The sequence below is a fragment of the Musca autumnalis genome, unplaced genomic scaffold (assembly GCF_047663935.1).
Source record: "Musca autumnalis isolate F117 unplaced genomic scaffold, ASM4766393v1 scaffold_2, whole genome shotgun sequence".
Lineage (NCBI taxonomy): Eukaryota > Metazoa > Arthropoda > Insecta > Diptera > Muscidae > Musca > Musca autumnalis.
This window is the reverse complement of record NW_027411755.1, coordinates 150,842,417-150,861,520: the sequence shown is the minus strand read 5'-3', so window position 1 is coordinate 150,861,520 and position 19,104 is coordinate 150,842,417. Positions and strand designations below refer to the sequence as shown.

Genomic DNA, 19,104 nt, shown 5'->3' with positions numbered 1-19,104 from the left:
AGTTACTGAATAGGGGGGCAGAATTTGCCTTTTTTATCACCTTCCTAAATTCGCTTTGAGTAGAACTCAATATGAGCTAACGAATTTAATTTTTTAAAATCTATACATACAAATAGTTTATTTTCGTAGAACTGCTGATTACAATTTAGCTTCGGTGGGCAATATCAACACTTTGTCTGTTACTAATTTTTGCATTTCGACATTGCTTAATTTCAAGTCCCGTATCATATCCAAAGCCTCTTCAATGGCTTCTAGCGATGTACTGGGACGAGTTGAAAGTTGGCCCGGTGTTCGGCTTAGGCGTGGTGCAGGACAGGGTGCCAAACAACCATCATCAAGCTTTTCAAATGTATGACGAGATTTGAGGTGGTCATGATCCAAAACAGATTCCCACTCAATAACAGGATAAACACAAGCATCAATATCTTCAAATATGGCCGACCATTCAGCTTGAGTTTTTTCAAGGAATCGTTTGGTGAGTATATCTTTGGCTGCGATCTTTTCATCATCGCTTACAACTTTTTGCGAAAGTTCGGGTAGACCTAGTTTATCTTTAAATGCATCGAAAAATTGAGGTTCGATGGGAGCAACAGACATATATTTTCCATCCTTAGTTTCATAGACGTCATAAAAGTAAGAACCACCATCAAGTGTATTGGTACCACGTTCACCTTGGAACATCCATTTTACATTATTACGTGCCATAAATAACCAACTAGATACATATGCAGCACCATCAATCATGGCAGAATCTACAACCTGGCCACGTCCTGAACGATGACGCTCCAAAAGTGCTAGGCAAATACCCAATGAACACATTAGACCGCCACCTGCAAAATCGGCCAAGATATTGATGGGAGGTTGAGGTTTCTCGTTTTTACGACCCAACATGGATAGAACACCAGAAACAGCAGCATAATTTATATCATGACCAGCACGAGCAGCTAAACGACCATGTTGTCCAAACCCCGTTAGTCTGGCATAGATGAGTCGGGGATTGTCTTTGCATAAAACTTCGGGTCCCAAATTAAGTTTTTCCATAACTCCAGGGCGGAATGGTTCGATGAGCACATCATGATTTCCAGCTAATTTTCGGACAAGTTGTTGTCCTTCGGGTACTTTTAAATTAATCGCCAATATACTTTTGCCACGATTCATGCAGTTCAAAATATTATCGTTCACCTTTGAGTATAAAACAAATGGTCAAATATGCGACGGAAAGTTGATACCTTATTTACTCACCCTATCTATCACTGTAACCTTTGCACCAAAGTCAGCTAAAATTTTGCCACAAAATGGTGCTGGTGCCAGACCAGCAAATTCCAAAACCTTAATACCTTTAAGAGGCATCTTGCCACAAATTCGTTGCCGTGCTACCTAATGCGATACGATCTGTTCCCAATGAGTAATATTAACCCATTAATATAAAAGTTCACATTATAATGCAAATTTGGGAATTTGGATTGATTGCAAAAAGATACTGTTAAAGTTGTACTGATTATGCTTTGCTGTTGTTTCCCTTGTATTGATAAGTTATTTTGGTGCAGGTCTATATTTCAGTTCTTGTGTTTGATAATGTGTCCAATAAAATGTTTATTAAACAGGTGTTTTTTTTTGCTTTTGTATTTTAACGGGTAGGATAAAGAGTAAAATAGCTAAACACATATTCGTTGTGTTTTTCTTGGAGAGAAATGGGAAGGCAGATAAGGTAGAGAAAATAGGGTTGACATACAAATTAACTTCCAAATCTTTTTTGGACAGTTTTTAGTGGGATGTAGAGACGACTTTAAGGGAAGATAATATAAAAAATCGATTTCGCGTCCAAAGTAGACAATTGAAGAGATACGGCACAATCTGTTATCCTAATCTAATGCTGAATATGAATTTTTTTCCATGTCATGCAACAGTTTGACACGATGAGAGTTAGTTATATTACTTGGACTGCTCTGGAAATGGCGTGTAAGACAGTGCAATTAAATTTTTTGCAGGAATATGACGTTTTATAATTTTGAAATAAATGGCATACTTGTTCTTTCCTCGACATATGAATTATTATATTTTTGGCCATAACATGTCGCACCTATCAATAAAAGGGTAGTAATACTACGTTTATATATAACCGGATTTAACAAACCCACTGGGTTTTAAATGTCAATTCCATTACATATACGTCAAACAAATCCTCATAAGGAAGGTTAACCCTGCAAAAGGCTATAATATAAACATGGATTAACTCAACATTTTGAAATTTTTACTTTTTATTAAAAACTATGCATAGTGATCAACTCCAACAACTGTAAAAATTTACCATTATGTTGTCTACTCTTTCGTCAATAATACCTCTTTATGCCTTCATAGTAACTACTAATATATAAAAAGTTTTTTTGTCTCTACAGTAGGCTTATTCTGTAAATTTTAACAACTGCCGATATTGTTTAAATTTCTTTTGTTTTTGTAACAACAATAAAACAAACAAATGAGATTGTTGTAAAATAAACAATGAGTAAAGTTGTTAAAAAGTTACAGAATAGGCCTACTGAAAAACAGAAAATTGTGAGTTACTATCCATTTGTTGAACAGGTGCAATGTGATGAGTATTGAAATATAGACACCATATGATTGGACCGGGTGGTTCCTGTACTATCCTAAGAACTTTTTGCAATGGAGTTTAAGGAATTATGACTTTCGCAATGAGTGAGTTTTTACGATAGGCTTTATTTATAAAAAATCTTATTTTTTTGTCATTCAAAATAAGTATATATAGTGTGTATATATTATATACTATAATATAAATATAATATTTAAATCTATTATAATATTCATGATGATGTTGGTAATGCTGATGATGAATTTAATGTTTCCTTTAATTGTATACATTTACGATATAAAACTATGCGATCATCACAAATAACCGAATCCTGTAGCATTAAATCAACCACCTCTGCAATGCGTTGCAAATCATGTTGTATGTGATAATGATTAGGTGTATAATGATCAAAAAATGTCAAATTGGAAGACATTATTGTCGTCGGTGGTGGTGGTGGTGGTGGTGATGATGATGATGAAATTTGTTGTTGGTGGTTAGTATCTGAGGCAGTGTTATTATTATTTCTTGCTATCAAACGTCTCTCGGTTATTGATTGTATGAGTTGTATAAAATCGAGGTAGTTTATGCCAAAACTTGCACGCAACATTGTCTGACAATGTTCATTGAAGTTATCCATTTGGCGACAGTCATCTATTTCGGCCATCACACGTTGCATTTGTTGCGACAGATTGTTCCAAATACGTTGTAGATTGCAGGCATTAAACCAATTATGATTTACAGATATAGTATCGGTAACGTTGCATACTTGATGATACCAGCCACTGGGTACAAATATGGATTCATTTTCTTTTTGCATTAGTACATAAAAATGGACGTTATGTTGGTCTAATAGTTGTTCATCGATGCTAAAGGGTAAATTACCCAAACGATCGGCAAGTTTTAACTCTTCTCGGGGAGGTAGGAGTAACCATTTCTTAATACCAATTATGTTGGTTGACCAACTAAATGATCCAAAGACATCAGAATGAAATGGCGTCCTAAATGGAAACAGATTTTAATTAAAACTTGAACATTTCATCAGCTAAACAAATGCTTACCATGTCCCCTTTGGTCCCATATAAACAAAACGATAATCATCACTGTTCGTAGCCAATAAATGTTCATTTAACCAATCCGAGGCAAAGTGTTTAGGAACTTTATAAAAGTCATAGTTGGGATTCTGAGCTTTCAAATGCCAGTCTTTTAGGTACAATAAGTCGGTGGTATTTTCATTTCTGTTACTTAACTCAGTGGGATTGGTAGTATCATGTTCACCTCTCTGCTGCTGCCAGTATTCCAAGAAATCATAAAACAACATTTCACTTTTGGCATGGCTATTAAAATACTCCACAGCACAATTAGCAACTGGTACAAGTATATTGCCAATTTTTTCCTTGAGGTAGTCATAGTTTATGGAGTTGGGGTTGACCCTATCAGATGCACAGCCTGATTTTGATTTTATCCAATTGCGACATTCCCAGCTGTTTGATACCTGTTCCAAAACAACCGGTATATTACGTTCCATAAAAAGCCAATAGAAATCATTGTAACTTATTTCGTCGACTTGGAAACGTTGTATATTCTGTGGTGGATACTGTGGGAACTCTTCGTTATTGGACGATGAATGTGTATCCAAGTCTAGAATCTCTAAATCACTGGCCATAAGAGGTTAATGAATTGATGTGTTGTTAAAGAATTATTCCCATATCAGAAACAAAGATCACAAAGTGAATTACACAAAAAACATAGACAAAAACTAAAATTGAATAAAAAGTAAATTAAATAATTTGGATGTGATGACTAGAGTTCAAAGAATCCTTTCAGTGAAATAATAATGGGGTCTAGTTCAACAAATTGCAATTGAAGGAAAATAGCGAACAGCTGTTCCACGCTTAATGTAATAATTAAGGTAGCCTAGCCTATTGCTATCGTAGCAATTCATAGACGGATATGACTAATTAATAATTCCCCGTAGTATAATCGTATGCATACATAACTATGTTCCCACAATATCCCCCAAAAGGACAAGGGGGACTTCTCTCATATCAATGAGTATTCGCCATGATGAAATAAATAGATCTTGGAACTCGCCGATTCATGTTAGTCCCAATTTACATTAGGCGAGTTTACTTGCGGCAATTGTCAGTTTGTAGGTGAGTCCCAATTTACATTGGGCGAGTTTACTTGCGGCAATTGTCATTTTGTAGGAGAGAGAGGTGAGGCATACGGTAACCCTTTGCCTCTCAGCACCCTCTCTCACCTACAAACTGACAATTGCCGCAAGTAAACTCGCCTAATGTAAATTGGGACTGAGAGAGGGTGCTGAGAGGCAAAGGGTTACCATATGCCTCACCTCTCTCTCCTACAAAATGACAATTGCCGCAAGTAAACTCGCCCAATGTAAATTGGGACTTAGCTCAATGATATGCGACCTACGTTTTATTGCTTATGCTTTGTTTACATTTACGAAATCCACTCGATTTCAACTGTTAATTCCATTGCTAAAACGTCAAATGAAATCCAATGATTTCAGATAAGTTTTCATTTGACGTATACGCGAAGGAATTGACAGTTGAAATCAAGTGGATTACGTAAATGTAAACCAAGCTCATGTTACATGCGCTGTTGTAGGGGGATCATTTCCTTATGGGGCCCTGGCTAGCCATGTCGCCTCTCTGGGTGTGGTCCCAACCCTTCACCCCTACCCCTGACATGTAGCAATTAAATCATGAACAATATACTGACACTACTACACTAACACAAAGATGTATCACCCCCATAATAAACCCCCCACCTGATGACCTATATGATGCCCACCCAACCATGATCAGTACCTCCTTTTCTTCTACTTACTGACCCCACAAACCGCCCACATCCATCACTTACCTCGTCCTTTAGTCCTCCTTTAACTAACTCAACACATCATCATTATGGTCTTAACAAACATTCAAATCATTTTATTAATGTAAATTACTAATACTAACAAAATTATTCTTATCAATACTAAAAGTCTTCTTATGATTTTTAATAAAAACTATCACAAAAAAAAAATAAAGAAAATGAATATCAAAATTATTAAGTAAAAGTTTAAATAATTGTTTTAATTTATCAATAGTTTCCCTGTTAGAAAAAAAAATGAAATTTAAATTTCAACGGCTTTCTGCCAAATCAATTAAAAACGAAAGGTCTTTTGACCAACAAAATACATAAATCCCTCAATGGGTTTCTTTTATATCCAACACAATGAACTTGGACATACAAGAACAAATTTCACATTCGCAAAGCGATATTTGAACCCACAGTGAAAGTGGTTTTTAAACATATAACATTAAAGAAATCACACCCACCCTAAAGTCTTCAACAAAAGAGCTCTTTTTACGAAGGAAATTGATGGGGAACAAAAAAAAACTATATTCAAACTTTACGCTTTGAGAGTGCTGAAAAAAAGAAGTTTTAACATGTACTAAACAGATACTTAAAATATATATTAATAATAAAATAAGTCAATACAGATAATTAAGAATAGTAATAAATAAGATGGAAAAGTAAAATATTAAGTCAATATAAATTTAATAATAAAACTGGTTCAAGAATGGTGACGTCGCTTTTTATTCACCGATTTTCTGTCTTCACATCACTCAGACTTCATTTCCAAACATCTTTTCATGGTCATCAACAATTACGTTTTACAGTTTTTTTGGTTATGGTTAGAATGCTCAAATCTTCTAACTTGGAAAATCAATGTGGCACTAGGTGCATATTTCGGTAGAATGGACACGGTAAAATTATTACAGTTTGTTGATGTCTATGTGGATCTTATTCCGTGTCTTAGATTATTATAACAGTTAATTCTTTGTGGTGCTGAACCAAGATCAAGCGGACTACTGGTATAGCCACTGCCCCGTAGATGGCGGTTGGGCAGAGATAATGGCTCTAGATAATTTTTTGTTTGGGAAATAATCTTTCCTACCTTATGGCAATACCGGGGTGCTGTCTGTGTTAAGTTGACTTTACTATACTCCACAAGATGCTGCTGTCCGTCGGTCGGTCAACCAGTGCGTGTAAATGTGGCTTGCCTATCCAAGGAATAAAAAAAAATTAACTTTTTTGTTTGGTAGATTAAGCCACTTTCTAGATTACCTCTATGGCTTTCGCCTAACACTTGTTAAATATTCCTTCACTGGTTTAACAGCACAAAAACAAACACAACACTCCACCGCAAACCTAATTTAATCAGAATAATTTTACATAAATTTGTAATAATTTTTATTTATTCTCAGACTAATTATAATAATAATATAATAATTGTTCCACAAACATCCCATAAGGGACAAGGGAGACTTCTCTCATATCAATGAGTGCACCCCGATTCATATTAGCTCAATGATATGGGACCTACAGTTTATCGCCGAGTCCGAACGGCGTGTCTAAGACACCACTTTTGTAGAGAAGTTTTACATGGCTGAAATACTCAGGAAATGTCGCCAACATTACTGAGGGGTATTTTGCCACCGTTGAAAAGTGTTTTGATGTTGCCTGGCCGGGGAATCGAACCCACGACCTTATGTGTGCAAGGCGGGTGTGCATACCATTGCACCACGGTGGCACCCGATTATAATTATCACCTTTTATTCTGTATATTATTTCACTTAGAGTTTAATCTCTTTGATTGTAACAAAATTACACTAAAATTTCACAGGTTTTCAATAAAAAGGTTATATCCCGTTCAGCACCAATTTTCTAACTATTAACCTCTCTTAATTCGCTACTCTCTTTTATAGCCTTTGTAGTGCGCAAATGCAACTTTCCACTAATCGACATTTTGGTAATAAGACACCATTTATCCTACTCTAAATTAACATCCATGGTCCCTTTCTAGTTAAATTTTCATAATTAAGTTCATTAGAAAAATAAGAGCCAGAATTTTCTCCCAACTGCTATCTAAGAGCACACAACTCTAGGTCGGTAACACCGTATCCCTACGTTGCTTAGTTCCTCTAATGTAAATTAGTTCCATTTGGGTTATCCTTCCTAGTGAATGACTTTCATAGCCATCTGACAACTGTCATTGTTTTGGCTTTTAATTCGTGAGGTGGTATACATTTTGGTGTCGTTCTAATTTTATTTTCCTTATTTACAGAAAAATACATAAATTCATTTTCATTAATCTATTTTTCTCTTTCATTTCAGGTGTTCCTCATGCAAAGGAGTGCATGAGATTGCCCAAAACGTCAGTGGATGCATATTTTATTGAAATGGAATGTGTGTTCACAGATAGAATTTTGGGCTGCCTCATGCATTTCTTCACATGTGGTTTTCTTGCAATTTAAGTCCTGGCCAGCATACCCAGGCAAGAAAAGGGTGTATTAATTAAAACACACAATCATTCATCGACACCCCAACGATTGGCACAATATCCAATAAAACATTTGCCACACCGAATATGTGGCCCCAAAACAATTTGCCACACAACAAAATAAGAGGCAACAAAAAAAAACAACAACAAAAACTTGCCTCCCCGCCAACAACAACTAACCTCACTAACAAGGCATGGCTAACAGTGAATGTTACCCGCAGCAAGTGCCTAAAAAACACAGATACTAACCCCCTTACTACCATTTAGCTCTCCCTAGCTTCCTCATCTTTAGCGGCACATTGGAAGCTAGGGATATTTTAATTTGACCGTGGTTTTGAGACCGCCACGAAGGCAAAAATGGTCTCCCCTAAAAAACCCTCCACGCAAAATTTTTTTTTGGGGTCAAGGCACGGACTTGGGCTTCGAGGGCCTCGCAACAAAACTCCATCACTGGCAAAGTATGCCGACAGTGATGGTGTGCGATGGGCTTGCAGATTTTTGGAGAATAATGCGGATCAAGCCCAACGTGGGGAACTCTCACGCCCTGAGATAAGCCGGGCAAACTTATTAGGGAAGTATTATCACGATTTTGTCTTAACAGTTCCGATACTTGGTGACGGGTTTGTTTCTTTCCAGGGCTGAACCACAGGATAACACTTTTCGGACTTTCATATGGACCATCTAACGAAACATGTTGGGGTTTATATCGGACCATGAGTTGGGTAAGTTTTACCTAAGGGGTGTATACTTAAATTAGGAGTGTATAATCAGGATAGGGGTATAATTAGGCTATGTGTATAAATACGATAGGTGTATAATTAGGGGAAAGGTGTATAAATAGGAGAGGTGTATAAATAAGAAAGGTGTATAATTAGGCTAGGTGTAAAATAGGGACATTGACGAACATTATAATCTCAGGTACTGGTTTATCACAGGTATTATTAAATCACTATATTGCACTATTAAATTGAACCTAAAACTACTAGGACAACACAAACACACTTGCTTAGTTCTAATAGTATCACAGGTTCATTTCAATATTGCACATTAGGATTTAATATCCTTTACGTGATAAATGCCAATAGGCTGTCCTTGAAGATTCTCCAGCTCGTACATATTGCCTCCTACAGGTTTCACAATCCGACATTTCAGGAATTTCTTGCAAAATTTTGCATTGACATTCCTTTCAAAATCGGATTGGACAATATTCCGCCTATATACCTCCTGGCCTGGTCTAAATTTTACGACACGGGCCCTCCGGTTATACCGTTCGGAGCTTCTCTCATAGGCTTTATGGAGATTTTCTTTTACCTTTTCTCGTATAATCCCAAGTTTTTCGTGTCTCTGTAAATCTGTCAATTCGTGGTCTGTCATTGACATCAATTTCCGGGCCAGGTTATAATCTTGTCCACTGGAAAACATGTGGAACCCATATATTGCGAAGAATGGCGTTACTCCTGTAGCCGAATGTATCGAGTTCCGCAATGCACATTCGATTTCATTCAGATACAGGTCCCAGTCTCTGTGATCTTCTTCTAGATAAGTCCTTATAGCAGTGATCACAGACTGGTTAACCCGCTCAGAAGCGTTTGACTGAGGGGAATAGTAGGCAGTCTTTAAATGTTTAATTTTATACGAGTCGATCATTGATTGAAAAGCCTTAGAGACAAATTGGGCCCCGTTGTCACTATGGATCACTTCGGGGACCCCAAATTTATAAAATATTTCCTCTACCAAAAATTGCACAACGTTTGCTGCAGTGGCTTCTTTCATTGCCTTTAAAAAAGTAAACTTCGAGAAGTGGTCGACAATAATAAAAATATAAGCATTCCCCTTTTTAGATCTGGGATACTTTCCCAGAAAATCGATGTATAATTTTTGAAAGGGTCTGTCGGTGACCACTTCTTTTCCTATATCGGGCATTAGATGTTGGTTGCTGGCCTTCGATTCTTGGCATTTTTGGCAATTTTTTATAAATTGTCTGACCTGACTTGCCATTTTCGGCCAATAGAAGAATCTTTTGATCTTTTCCAGGGTCTTGGTTATCCCTCCATGGCATGCCGTAAGTGAGGTATGTGCCTTCAAAATTATTTCATGGGTAATCCCGGTTGGTAGCCAAAGTTTCCACTGAAATTCATCCCCTATTAATTGATCTGGAAGACTTTTCTTGTAGACCATACCATTGTCTACTTTCAGATCTGGCAACCGTTGGCTATTTTCATTAATGGTTTTGATCAGGTCGAGATACTCCTCGCTTTCAAATTCAGTCGTTTCGAAGTCTAGAAATTCTTCCATATTTAGTTCATCGACCTCCTTATCAACAGGAGCTCGAGACAACATATCGGCCACAACATTTTCCGATCCCTTTCTATGTTGGATCTCAAAATTGTATGCCTGTAATTGGAGTGACCACCGTGCTAATCGACCACTCAGATCCTTTAAGGACATTAGCCACTTTAAGGATGCGTGGTCGGTTATCACGGTGAAAGGCATCATTTCTACATAAGGCCTGAATTTCCGAATAGCCATCACCGCTGCCAAACACTCCTTCTCGGTCACGCTATAGTTTCTTTGACACGAGTTTAGCTTCTGTGAGTAGAAGGCTATAGGGTGTTCCTCCTTATTGTCATTCAATTGGTATAAAACGGCCCCTATGCCATACTCTGAAGCGTCGCACTGTATGTAGAAGTGTTTGGTGAAGTCGGGATGGCGTAATACGGGAGCTGAGGTAAGGGCCTTTTTCAGATTTTCAAATGCCTTAATCCCTGCCTCACTAATTTCAAACTTTTTCGACTTCTTGAGACTATCAGTCAACGGGGCAGATATTGTAGCAAAGTCCTTTATGAACCTGCGGTACCAGCCCGCGGTTCCAAGGAAACTCCTAACTTCGCGTGGGTTCCGGGGTACTTTTATACTCCTAATCGCCTTAATTTTATCGGGATCTGTCTTCAGTTGTCCTTGGCCAATAATGAACCCTAGGTACTTCAATTCCTGAAAACAAAATTGTGATTTCTTCATTCCTATGGTTAAATTTGCTTTTTTCAGGCACATCGCAACTTCAGTTAAGAGTCGAAGATGCTCTTCAAAATCGCTAGATATAACTAAGAGGTCGTCAAGATAGATGAAAACGTGTTCTTTTAAGCGCTGAGGAATAACTTTATCCATAAGTCGGCAAAGGCGCTGCGCTGCGTTACAGAGCCCGAAAGGCATTACCCTAAATTGGTATAATGGCCTCCCGGGGACTGTAAACGCAGTACAGGCCTTGCTTTCCTCGTCAAGTTCGATTTGCCAGAAGGCATATTTTAAATCGACACTGCTTATGAAGTACGTTTCATCTATCCTGCTCAAAATCCCATCAATATTTTGAAGTGGGTATGCATCTTTCACTGTTAGTTTATTTAGTTTTCGAGCGTCGAGACAGAACCTGTTTTTCCCCGGCTTCCGAACTACAGTGGTACGGTTGCTCCACGGGCTCTCGCTCTCTTCTATCACGTTGAGCCGGAGCATGTTGTCGATTTCCTCGTACACTATAGCTTGGACAGCCGGAGATAACGGATAGTGACGATCCTTAACAGGCTCTGCTCCATCTATTAACTTTATTGAATGCTTCTCTAAAGTGGTTTTCCCTAAACCCTTCTCTTCAAAGGTGTCAAAGCAGCTTATGACCTCATTTAGTTGTTGTTGTTGTTGGGGAGATAAATTATGGGGATTTAGCTTGTAGGCTTCATCATCCAGAATGTCTTTTTGCATTTTTTCAATATCTAGTTCATTCGCCTCAAGAACCTCGGGTACTAAGTTAAACAATTTCCAAAAATCTATGCCCAAGTATAATTCCTGTTCCAGGTCGGGACATAGATATAATTCTAGTTCTCTAATTATCTCGTTATATTTTATTTCTAGTTTTACTTTTCCCAGTATCCTGTGTTGCTGACCAGAGGCAGTCTTTACGTTTGAAAATATCGGGCTAATGCCGACATCTAGGGGTTCCAAAAATTCTCTGCACCCTCTTCCCAGGATACTGACCGAAGCCCCGGTATCTAACAGACCCTTAATTTTGGCCCCCTGGACTTCTACCTCGGCAAATAATCTTGGGTCATTCTTACCACCAAACTTCTTGACGGAATCTATAACCAAACTCATCTCTTTATGTCAATTTCTGAATTTTTGGCGAATTTTTCTAATTTTGGAATCGTTTCCCTTTTGGACATCGCTATTACCCATAATTCTTGTTCGAACTTCCTCATAATTTTTCTTTCTGATTTCTAGCGGTATATAATGCCTCATCTCAGGTTCAAAGGCCACATCATTGGCTTTTGATATCTGGTCTAATATTGATTTATGTGTTATTGACTGATTTTGGAAATTTCTTAAAACTCTTAGGGGTTTACAGTTGGACGTGGCCCCCCCGTAGTGTCCACGCCCCTGTTCCGGTTTCCCTGTTGGCAAACGTCACACTGAGGTGTCTTGGTCCCCGGTTTTCCGCATCTATAACAAAATAATGCCCTAGTTGTGGCTTCACATTCCCGGAATGTATGGCCTGATTTCTGGCAGTTCCAACACCCGATGTTTGGGTTCCGTTGCCTCATGGTTTGTAGGGCATCTACTTCCCCCACCCCATCTCTATCCTGGTTAAAATCTTCCGGATAATACATCCCATCATATTCAACCTCATTGACCTGTCTTTGTGGACGAGATGGTGGTGGAGCATAAGGCCTAATTTCCCTCCTGAGGAAGTTCTTTTCAGCTTCATTGCATTCTATGCGAAGTTGCTCCACTGAAGAGACTTGAATGGGGTATACTATGCGGCTAACATTTTCCCTTATGTTCTTCTTCATTATCTTAATCATATCAAACTCACTTAGTGGTTGAACCAATTTTGCCCTCAATTGACCCATGGCATGGAAGTATGTATCTATGGACTCATTTGGCTGTTGTCTCCTTTGGGCTAACTCGGCTATTAATTCCACATTAGTCTTGGAAGACTGATATTGGCTTAATAAGCTATGCTTCAAGTCTTCCCAATCATGGAATTTGTGAGTCTTTTCAAACAGCCAATACCATGACTCTGCCCTTCCTGTGAGCATGAGAGGAAAATCTCTTATTATTTCAGCCCACGGAATGCCATATTGTCTTTGGAAATACTCCAGACGATATACGAATTCCTCAACAGAGAGTCCCGAGGAGCTCCCATCAAAACGAAGACCTAACTTGTTCATTCTGATTCCATACCTTGGGTCAAATGGTACTAAACTGCTACTCTGGGCCGGGAACTGTCTTACCAACTGGTTAGAAGTATTGACACCCTGTGGAGCTACGTTTTCCCTATCGACTCTATTTTCCATTGTCCCATTGGTAGATGCCATACTGTGGCTATTGGGGACCTGACCCTGTATTGCCAACTGGTTTGGTGGTGGATTTAGTTGGTGTGCTACACCTCCGCTAGTGGAAGCTACATTTGCGGCACTATTTGTAGAATGAACTCGCCTTTCGGGTACCTGGTTATGAATTTGACCTACCCTATTCCCTTCTTGTATTGTTTTGGTCAAATTTAACAACATATTTTTAATTTCATCCATTTCTGTTTTCAGGGTTTGGATTTTACTTTCCAGGACTCGTTGGCCTAACAGATTTACCTGGGGAGTGTTTTCATTTCCCTGGAGATCCCCTCCCACTGCACCCTGCAGATAAACTGGTCCTAAGGAATTAGTAATCGGGGAGCCAACATTGATGGTCTGAGACAGGTCTCTAATTGTACCCTGATTATTTTGTTCGGGTTCTGCCATTTCAAGGTTGGTATTATCTCTCTTTTTCTTACTGTCAATCACTAACGATCTATTTAAATCAAAAATTTCAGGCCTGTACCTCTTTCTATTATTTTCTCTTGTTTTGGAACGAGTTGTAATATTCATCCCCTACACAACAGTTACGAATTCAAATCCTAAGTGGTATAATCTACTATAATATCTAATATAATCGGTATTTCTTACAGTCAACTTTTTCTTAATATACGAGGACTTCCGGACGAGATGTGATGTGTGCGGTCATTATTGGTCTTTCACAAAGGTCTATTCTAGGAGGTGATACATAAAACAAATTTAACAAATTACTAACAAAAGTCCCAAATTTGCGTTGTGACATGATGTATCGTCTACACGAACACATCTTACTATTCAAACTGGACAGATACAACAGATCCTAGCAATCCACTAGGACGGATATCTTACATTCGAACAGGCTCACGAAACAAATAAAATCGATACTAACATTCAAACAAATCTTCCAGAGAGTGATTTGCAACTACTTTAGTGCACTCATCTAATGTAGGCCAAATCATTCCCTGTTTTGCATATGTCATTTCCCAACTTTTGTCATAGTCTTCCACAATGTGTCGCCACATACAACATTCTGGCTAATGTCCAGAATGGCTATGAAACGAACGCACTTTGGGTTACTACAGCTACAGTGGGAAATGTTGGGCTATTTCCAAAACTCTAATTGGCTATTGCCAAGTGTGTTGCTGTCATACACTTTATCAAATTATCCGGATTTACATCCGGATTACATTATTTTTGGGCGCCATACTGTTACATGCGCTGTTGTAGGGGGATCATTTCCTTATGGGGCCCTGGCTAGCCATGTCGCCTCTCTGGGTGTGGTCCCAACCCTTCACCCCTACCCCTGACATGTAGCAATTAAATCATGAACAATATACTGACACTACTACACTAACACAAAGATGTATCACCCCCATAATAAACCCCCCACCTGATGACCTATATGATGCCCACCCAACCATGATCAGTACCTCCTTTTCTTCTACTTACTGACCCCACAAACCGCCCACATCCATCACTTACCTCGTCCTTTAGTCCTCCTTTAACTAACTCAACACATCATCATTATGGTCTTAACAAACATTCAAATCATTTTATTAATGTAAATTACTAATACTAACAAAATTATTCTTATCAATACTAAAAGTCTTCTTATGATTTTTAATAAAAACTATCACAAAAAAAAAAATAAAGAAAATGAATATCAAAATTATTAAGTAAAAGTTTAAATAATTGTTTTAATTTATCAATAGTTTCCCTGTTAGAAAAAAAATGAAATTTAAATTTCAACGGCTTTCTGCCAAATCAATTAAAAACGAAAGGTCTTTTGACCAACAAAATACATAAATCCCTCAATGGGTTTCTTTTATATCCAACACAATGAACTTGGACATACAAGAACAAATTTCACATTCGCAAAGCGATATTTGAACCCACAGTGAAAGTGGTTTTTAAACATATAACATTAAAGAAATCACACCCACCCTAAAGTCTTCAACAAAAGAGCTCTTTTTACGAAGGAAATTGATGGGGAACAAAAAAAAACTATATTCAAACTTTACGCTTTGAGAGTGCTGAAAAAAAGAAGTTTTAACATGTACTAAACAGATACTTAAAATATATATTAATAATAAAATAAGTCAATACAGATAATTAAGAATAGTAATAAATAAGATGGAAAAGTAAAATATTAAGTCAATATAAATTTAATAATAAAACTGGTTCAAGAATGGTGACGTCGCTTTTTATTCACCGATTTTCTGTCTTCACATCACTCAGACTTCATTTCCAAACATCTTTTCATGGTCATCAACAATTACGTTTTACAGTTTTTTTGGTTATGGTTAGAATGCTCAAATCTTCTAACTTGGAAAATCAATGTGGCACTAGGTGCATATTTCGGTAGAATGGACACGGTAAAATTATTACAGTTTGTTGATGTCTATGTGGATCTTATTCCGTGTCTTAGATTATTATAACAGTTAATTCTTTGTGGTGCTGAACCAAGATCAAGCGGACTACTGGTATAGCCACTGCCCCGTAGATGGCGGTTGGGCAGAGATAATGGCTCTAGATAATTTTTTGTTTGGGAAATAATCTTTCCTACCTTATGGCAATACCGGGGTGCTGTCTGTGTTAAGTTGACTTTACTATACTCCACAAGATGCTGCTGTCCGTCGGTCGGTCAACCAGTGCGTGTAAATGTGGCTTGCCTATCCAAGGAATAAAAAAAAAATTAACTTTTTTGTTTGGTAGATTAAGCCACTTTCTAGATTACCTCTATGGCTTTCGCCTAACACTTGTTAAATATTCCTTCACTGGTTTAACAGCACAAAAACAAACACAACACTCCACCGCAAACCTAATTTAATCAGAATAATTTTACATAAATTTGTAATAATTTTTATTTATTCTCAGACTAATTATCACCTTTTATTCTGTATATTATTTCACTTAGAGTTTAATCTCTTTGATTGTAACAAAATTACACTAAAATTTCACAGGTTTTCAATAAAAAGGTTATATCCCGTTCAGCACCAATTTTCTAACTATTAACCTCTCTTAATTCGCTACTCTCTTTTATAGCCTTTGTAGTGCGCAAATGCAACTTTCCACTAATCGACATTTTGGTAATAAGACACCATTTATCCTACTCTAAATTAACATCCATGGTCCCTTTCTAGTTAAATTTTCATAATTAAGTTCATTAGAAAAATAAGAGCCAGAATTTTCTCCCAACTGCTATCTAAGAGCACACAACTCTAGGTCGGTAACACCGTATCCCTACGTTGCTTAGTTCCTCTAATGTAAATTAGTTCCATTTGGGTTATCCTTCCTAGTGAATGACTTTCATAGCCATCTGACAACTGTCATTGTTTTGGCTTTTAATTCGTGAGGTGGTATACATTTTGGTGTCGTTCTAATTTTATTTTCCTTATTTACAGAAAAATACATAAATTCATTTTCATTAATCTATTTTTCTCTTTCATTTCAGGTGTTCCTCATGCAAAGGAGTGCATGAGATTGCCCAAAACGTCAGTGGATGCATATTTTATTGAAATGGAATGTGTGTTCACAGATAGAATTTTGGGCTGCCTCATGCATTTCTTCACATGTGGTTTTCTTGCAATTTAAGTCCTGGCCAGCATACCCAGGCAAGAAAAGGGTGTATTAATTAAAACACACAATCATTCATCGACACCCCAACGATTGGCACAATATCCAATAAAACATTTGCCACACCGAATATGTGGCCCCAAAACAATTTGCCACACAACAAAATAAGAGGCAACAAAAAAAAACAACAACAAAAACTTGCCTCCCCGCCAACAACAACTAACCTCACTAACAAGGCATGGCTAACAGTGAATGTTACCCGCAGCAAGTGCCTAAAAAACACAGATACTAACCCCCTTACTACCATTTAGCTCTCCCTAGCTTCCTCATCTTTAGCGGCACATTGGAAGCTAGGGATATTTTAATTTGACCGTGGTTTTGAGACCGCCACGAAGGCAAAAATGGTCTCCCCTAAAAAACCCTCCACGCAAAATTTTTTTTTGGGGTCAAGGCACGGACTTGGGCTTCGAGGGCCTCGCAACACTCAAGCATAAGTCAGAACCATGGCCCAAATATACAGGTCCTCTCTCAAGCGAATTCAAACAAAAACAAAGATTTGAAATGTCAAAATTCATAAACAAAGGCGACAAATTTGTTTTCAGCGACACGGAATATGTTTGGGGCGAATTTCTTTATTGTCAATTAAGGTAGATGCATACATAACATTTTCCGAGAAAAAGTTGTTGACGCAGTTATTTTTGTTTGGCGAAACAGAAAATACCAGCTGATCGATCTTTAACTGCCAAAATAAGTTATTGTAAATTAAATTATAATACAAAACACAACAAATGTTGACATTTTACGTGTACAACATAAAGTTGATTTGTTTTCTTTTTTCGATATACATCTACCTGTTCCTCTACAGTTTGTCATTTCTCTACCTCACAGCGAATTCAAATGACAAATATGAATTTTGACAGCTCAAATCAAAATCATTTGTTTTTGAGAGAGGACCTTTATAATTGGGCCATGGTCAGAACGATGTGTCTTATAGTACGGTTAATACTATGTTTACACTTACAAAATCCACTCGATTTTAACTGTCAATTCCATTGCTCAAACGTCAAATGAAATCCAATCGATTTCAGATGAGTTTTCATTTGACGTATACACAAAGGAATTGACAGATGAAATCGAGTGGATTTCGTAAATGTAAACATAGTATAAACCATGGTACAATAATACAGGTAGCATTATCATGTCAGCTGATGGTAACATAATGTGTCAACTGCATTGAATTGATGTCAAATTTTGACATCTTATGTTGCCAACAATTGCCGATGCGGCTACCTGTGTATTTGTACCATGGTATAAACTAGAGATTTTTGACGGGTTAACCCACTTCGAGAGGATTTATTTGACGTTTGCGCTATGGAATTGACATTTGAAACCCCAACCCACTGGGTTAATCCTGTTAAGTGTAACCATTTTGTACATTTAACATGTTTTATGTCATGTTCACACGAGCGTTTCAATTACGTTGTTCGCCTGTCGAACGACGTACACGAATTAACCCGTTTCCACGACACCATTCGTAATTAACAGAAACATAAACAAAATTTCATTCATGTTTGTTTCCTTGTTTTCACGAAAATTTGAACCGAAAACACATAAAATATACATTAAAAGAATAGGAAAAGCAATAAACTTTCCTTCAAATGTATCTTCTATATTTAACTACACACATTTCATTCGTTTTTTCCATAAATTCTAAATAATTTTGTATTTTCAATATATTTGTACATATATGTTTCGATTTTCAAAATTAAAGAGAGAGAGGGACATGTCAAAACAATGTTTGTGTATACAGACTTTCAGTTATTTGTTTTCCTTTGTTTCTGATTTTTTACGCGATTTTGAACTAATGGACAAGAAATGTGTGTAGAATTAAAAAGGAAACACAACCATCTTCCTTCTGCATCTTTATAAAATGTTTAGTTCATTAATATTCATTCATCTGTTTCCGTTTTTCTAAAAATGTTTATGTTTTCAACAAATTTTTCAATTTTGAATTTAGACATGTCATAATTAATTTTTCCGATAAATTCTCTCATTTGTTAGGGATGGGACATACTTATTCGTCGATCGGAGAGTATTTCTAATCGAACAACGTAGAAAAATCGTCGTTCGTTCATAGAATTTTGTGTGGGGAAATAAGTAATTTATTCGTAGTTATGGGCCGAACAACGAATAAAGAACATGTATGATTT

At 37.2% G+C, this 19,104-nt stretch overlaps 3 protein-coding genes and 2 long non-coding RNA genes across 5 annotated transcripts; all 5 read right to left on the bottom strand.

Moving 5' to 3' along the window:
* Window positions 1–21: 21 nt before the first annotated feature.
* On the bottom strand, window positions 22–2,046 carry LOC141394730 (alpha-methylacyl-CoA racemase-like). The gene is made up of 2 exons (XM_073969548.1): window positions 1,243–2,046; window positions 22–1,182 (listed from the first exon to the last, which is right to left on the bottom strand). Exons 1-2 carry the CDS (start codon window positions 1,348–1,350, stop codon window positions 139–141), a joined length of 1,152 nt encoding a protein of 383 aa, XP_073825649.1. The 5' UTR covers window positions 1,351–2,046; the 3' UTR covers window positions 22–138.
* Window positions 2,047–2,355: 309 nt separating this feature from the next.
* On the bottom strand, window positions 2,356–4,486 carry JMJD4 (jumonji domain containing 4). The gene is made up of 2 exons (XM_073966082.1): window positions 3,646–4,486; window positions 2,356–3,585 (listed from the first exon to the last, which is right to left on the bottom strand). The coding sequence occupies exons 1-2, from the start codon at window positions 4,248–4,250 to the stop codon at window positions 2,820–2,822; spliced, it is 1,371 nt and encodes a 456-aa protein (XP_073822183.1). The 5' UTR covers window positions 4,251–4,486; the 3' UTR covers window positions 2,356–2,819.
* Window positions 4,487–6,356: 1,870 nt separating this feature from the next.
* LOC141393127 (uncharacterized) lies at window positions 6,357–7,455 on the bottom strand. The gene is made up of 3 exons (XR_012410008.1): window positions 7,213–7,455; window positions 6,728–6,811; window positions 6,357–6,663 (listed from the first exon to the last, which is right to left on the bottom strand). It is a non-coding gene; the product is annotated as an uncharacterized lncRNA (long non-coding RNA).
* Window positions 7,456–12,203: 4,748 nt separating this feature from the next.
* LOC141393126 (uncharacterized) lies at window positions 12,204–13,791 on the bottom strand. The gene has a single exon (XM_073966081.1). It carries the CDS (start codon window positions 13,724–13,726, stop codon window positions 12,320–12,322), a length of 1,407 nt encoding a protein of 468 aa, XP_073822182.1. The 5' UTR covers window positions 13,727–13,791; the 3' UTR covers window positions 12,204–12,319.
* Window positions 13,792–15,683: 1,892 nt separating this feature from the next.
* LOC141393125 (uncharacterized) lies at window positions 15,684–16,450 on the bottom strand. The gene is made up of 3 exons (XR_012410007.1): window positions 16,208–16,450; window positions 16,056–16,139; window positions 15,684–15,990 (listed from the first exon to the last, which is right to left on the bottom strand). It is a non-coding gene; the product is annotated as an uncharacterized lncRNA (long non-coding RNA).
* Between the last annotated feature and the right edge of the window lie 2,654 nt (window positions 16,451–19,104).

Bases quoted from the DNA above. Each gene is read 5' to 3' on its own strand.
- LOC141394730 (XM_073969548.1), bottom strand. From the start codon at position 1,350: ATGCCTCTTAAAGGTATTAAGGTTTTGGAATTTGCTGGTCTGGCACCA. The intron at 1,183-1,242 runs GTGAGTAAATAA...TTATACTCAAAG, and splicing joins AGGTTACAGTGATAGATAGG to GTGAACGATAATATTTTGAA.
- LOC141393126 (XM_073966081.1), bottom strand. From the start codon at position 13,726: ATGGCAGAACCCGAACAAAATAATCAGGGTACAATTAGAGACCTGTCT.
- JMJD4 (XM_073966082.1), bottom strand. From the start codon at position 4,250: ATGGCCAGTGATTTAGAGATTCTAGACTTGGATACACATTCATCGTCC. The intron at 3,586-3,645 runs GTAAGCATTTGT...GTTTCCATTTAG, and splicing joins ATGGGACCAAAGGGGACATG to GACGCCATTTCATTCTGATG.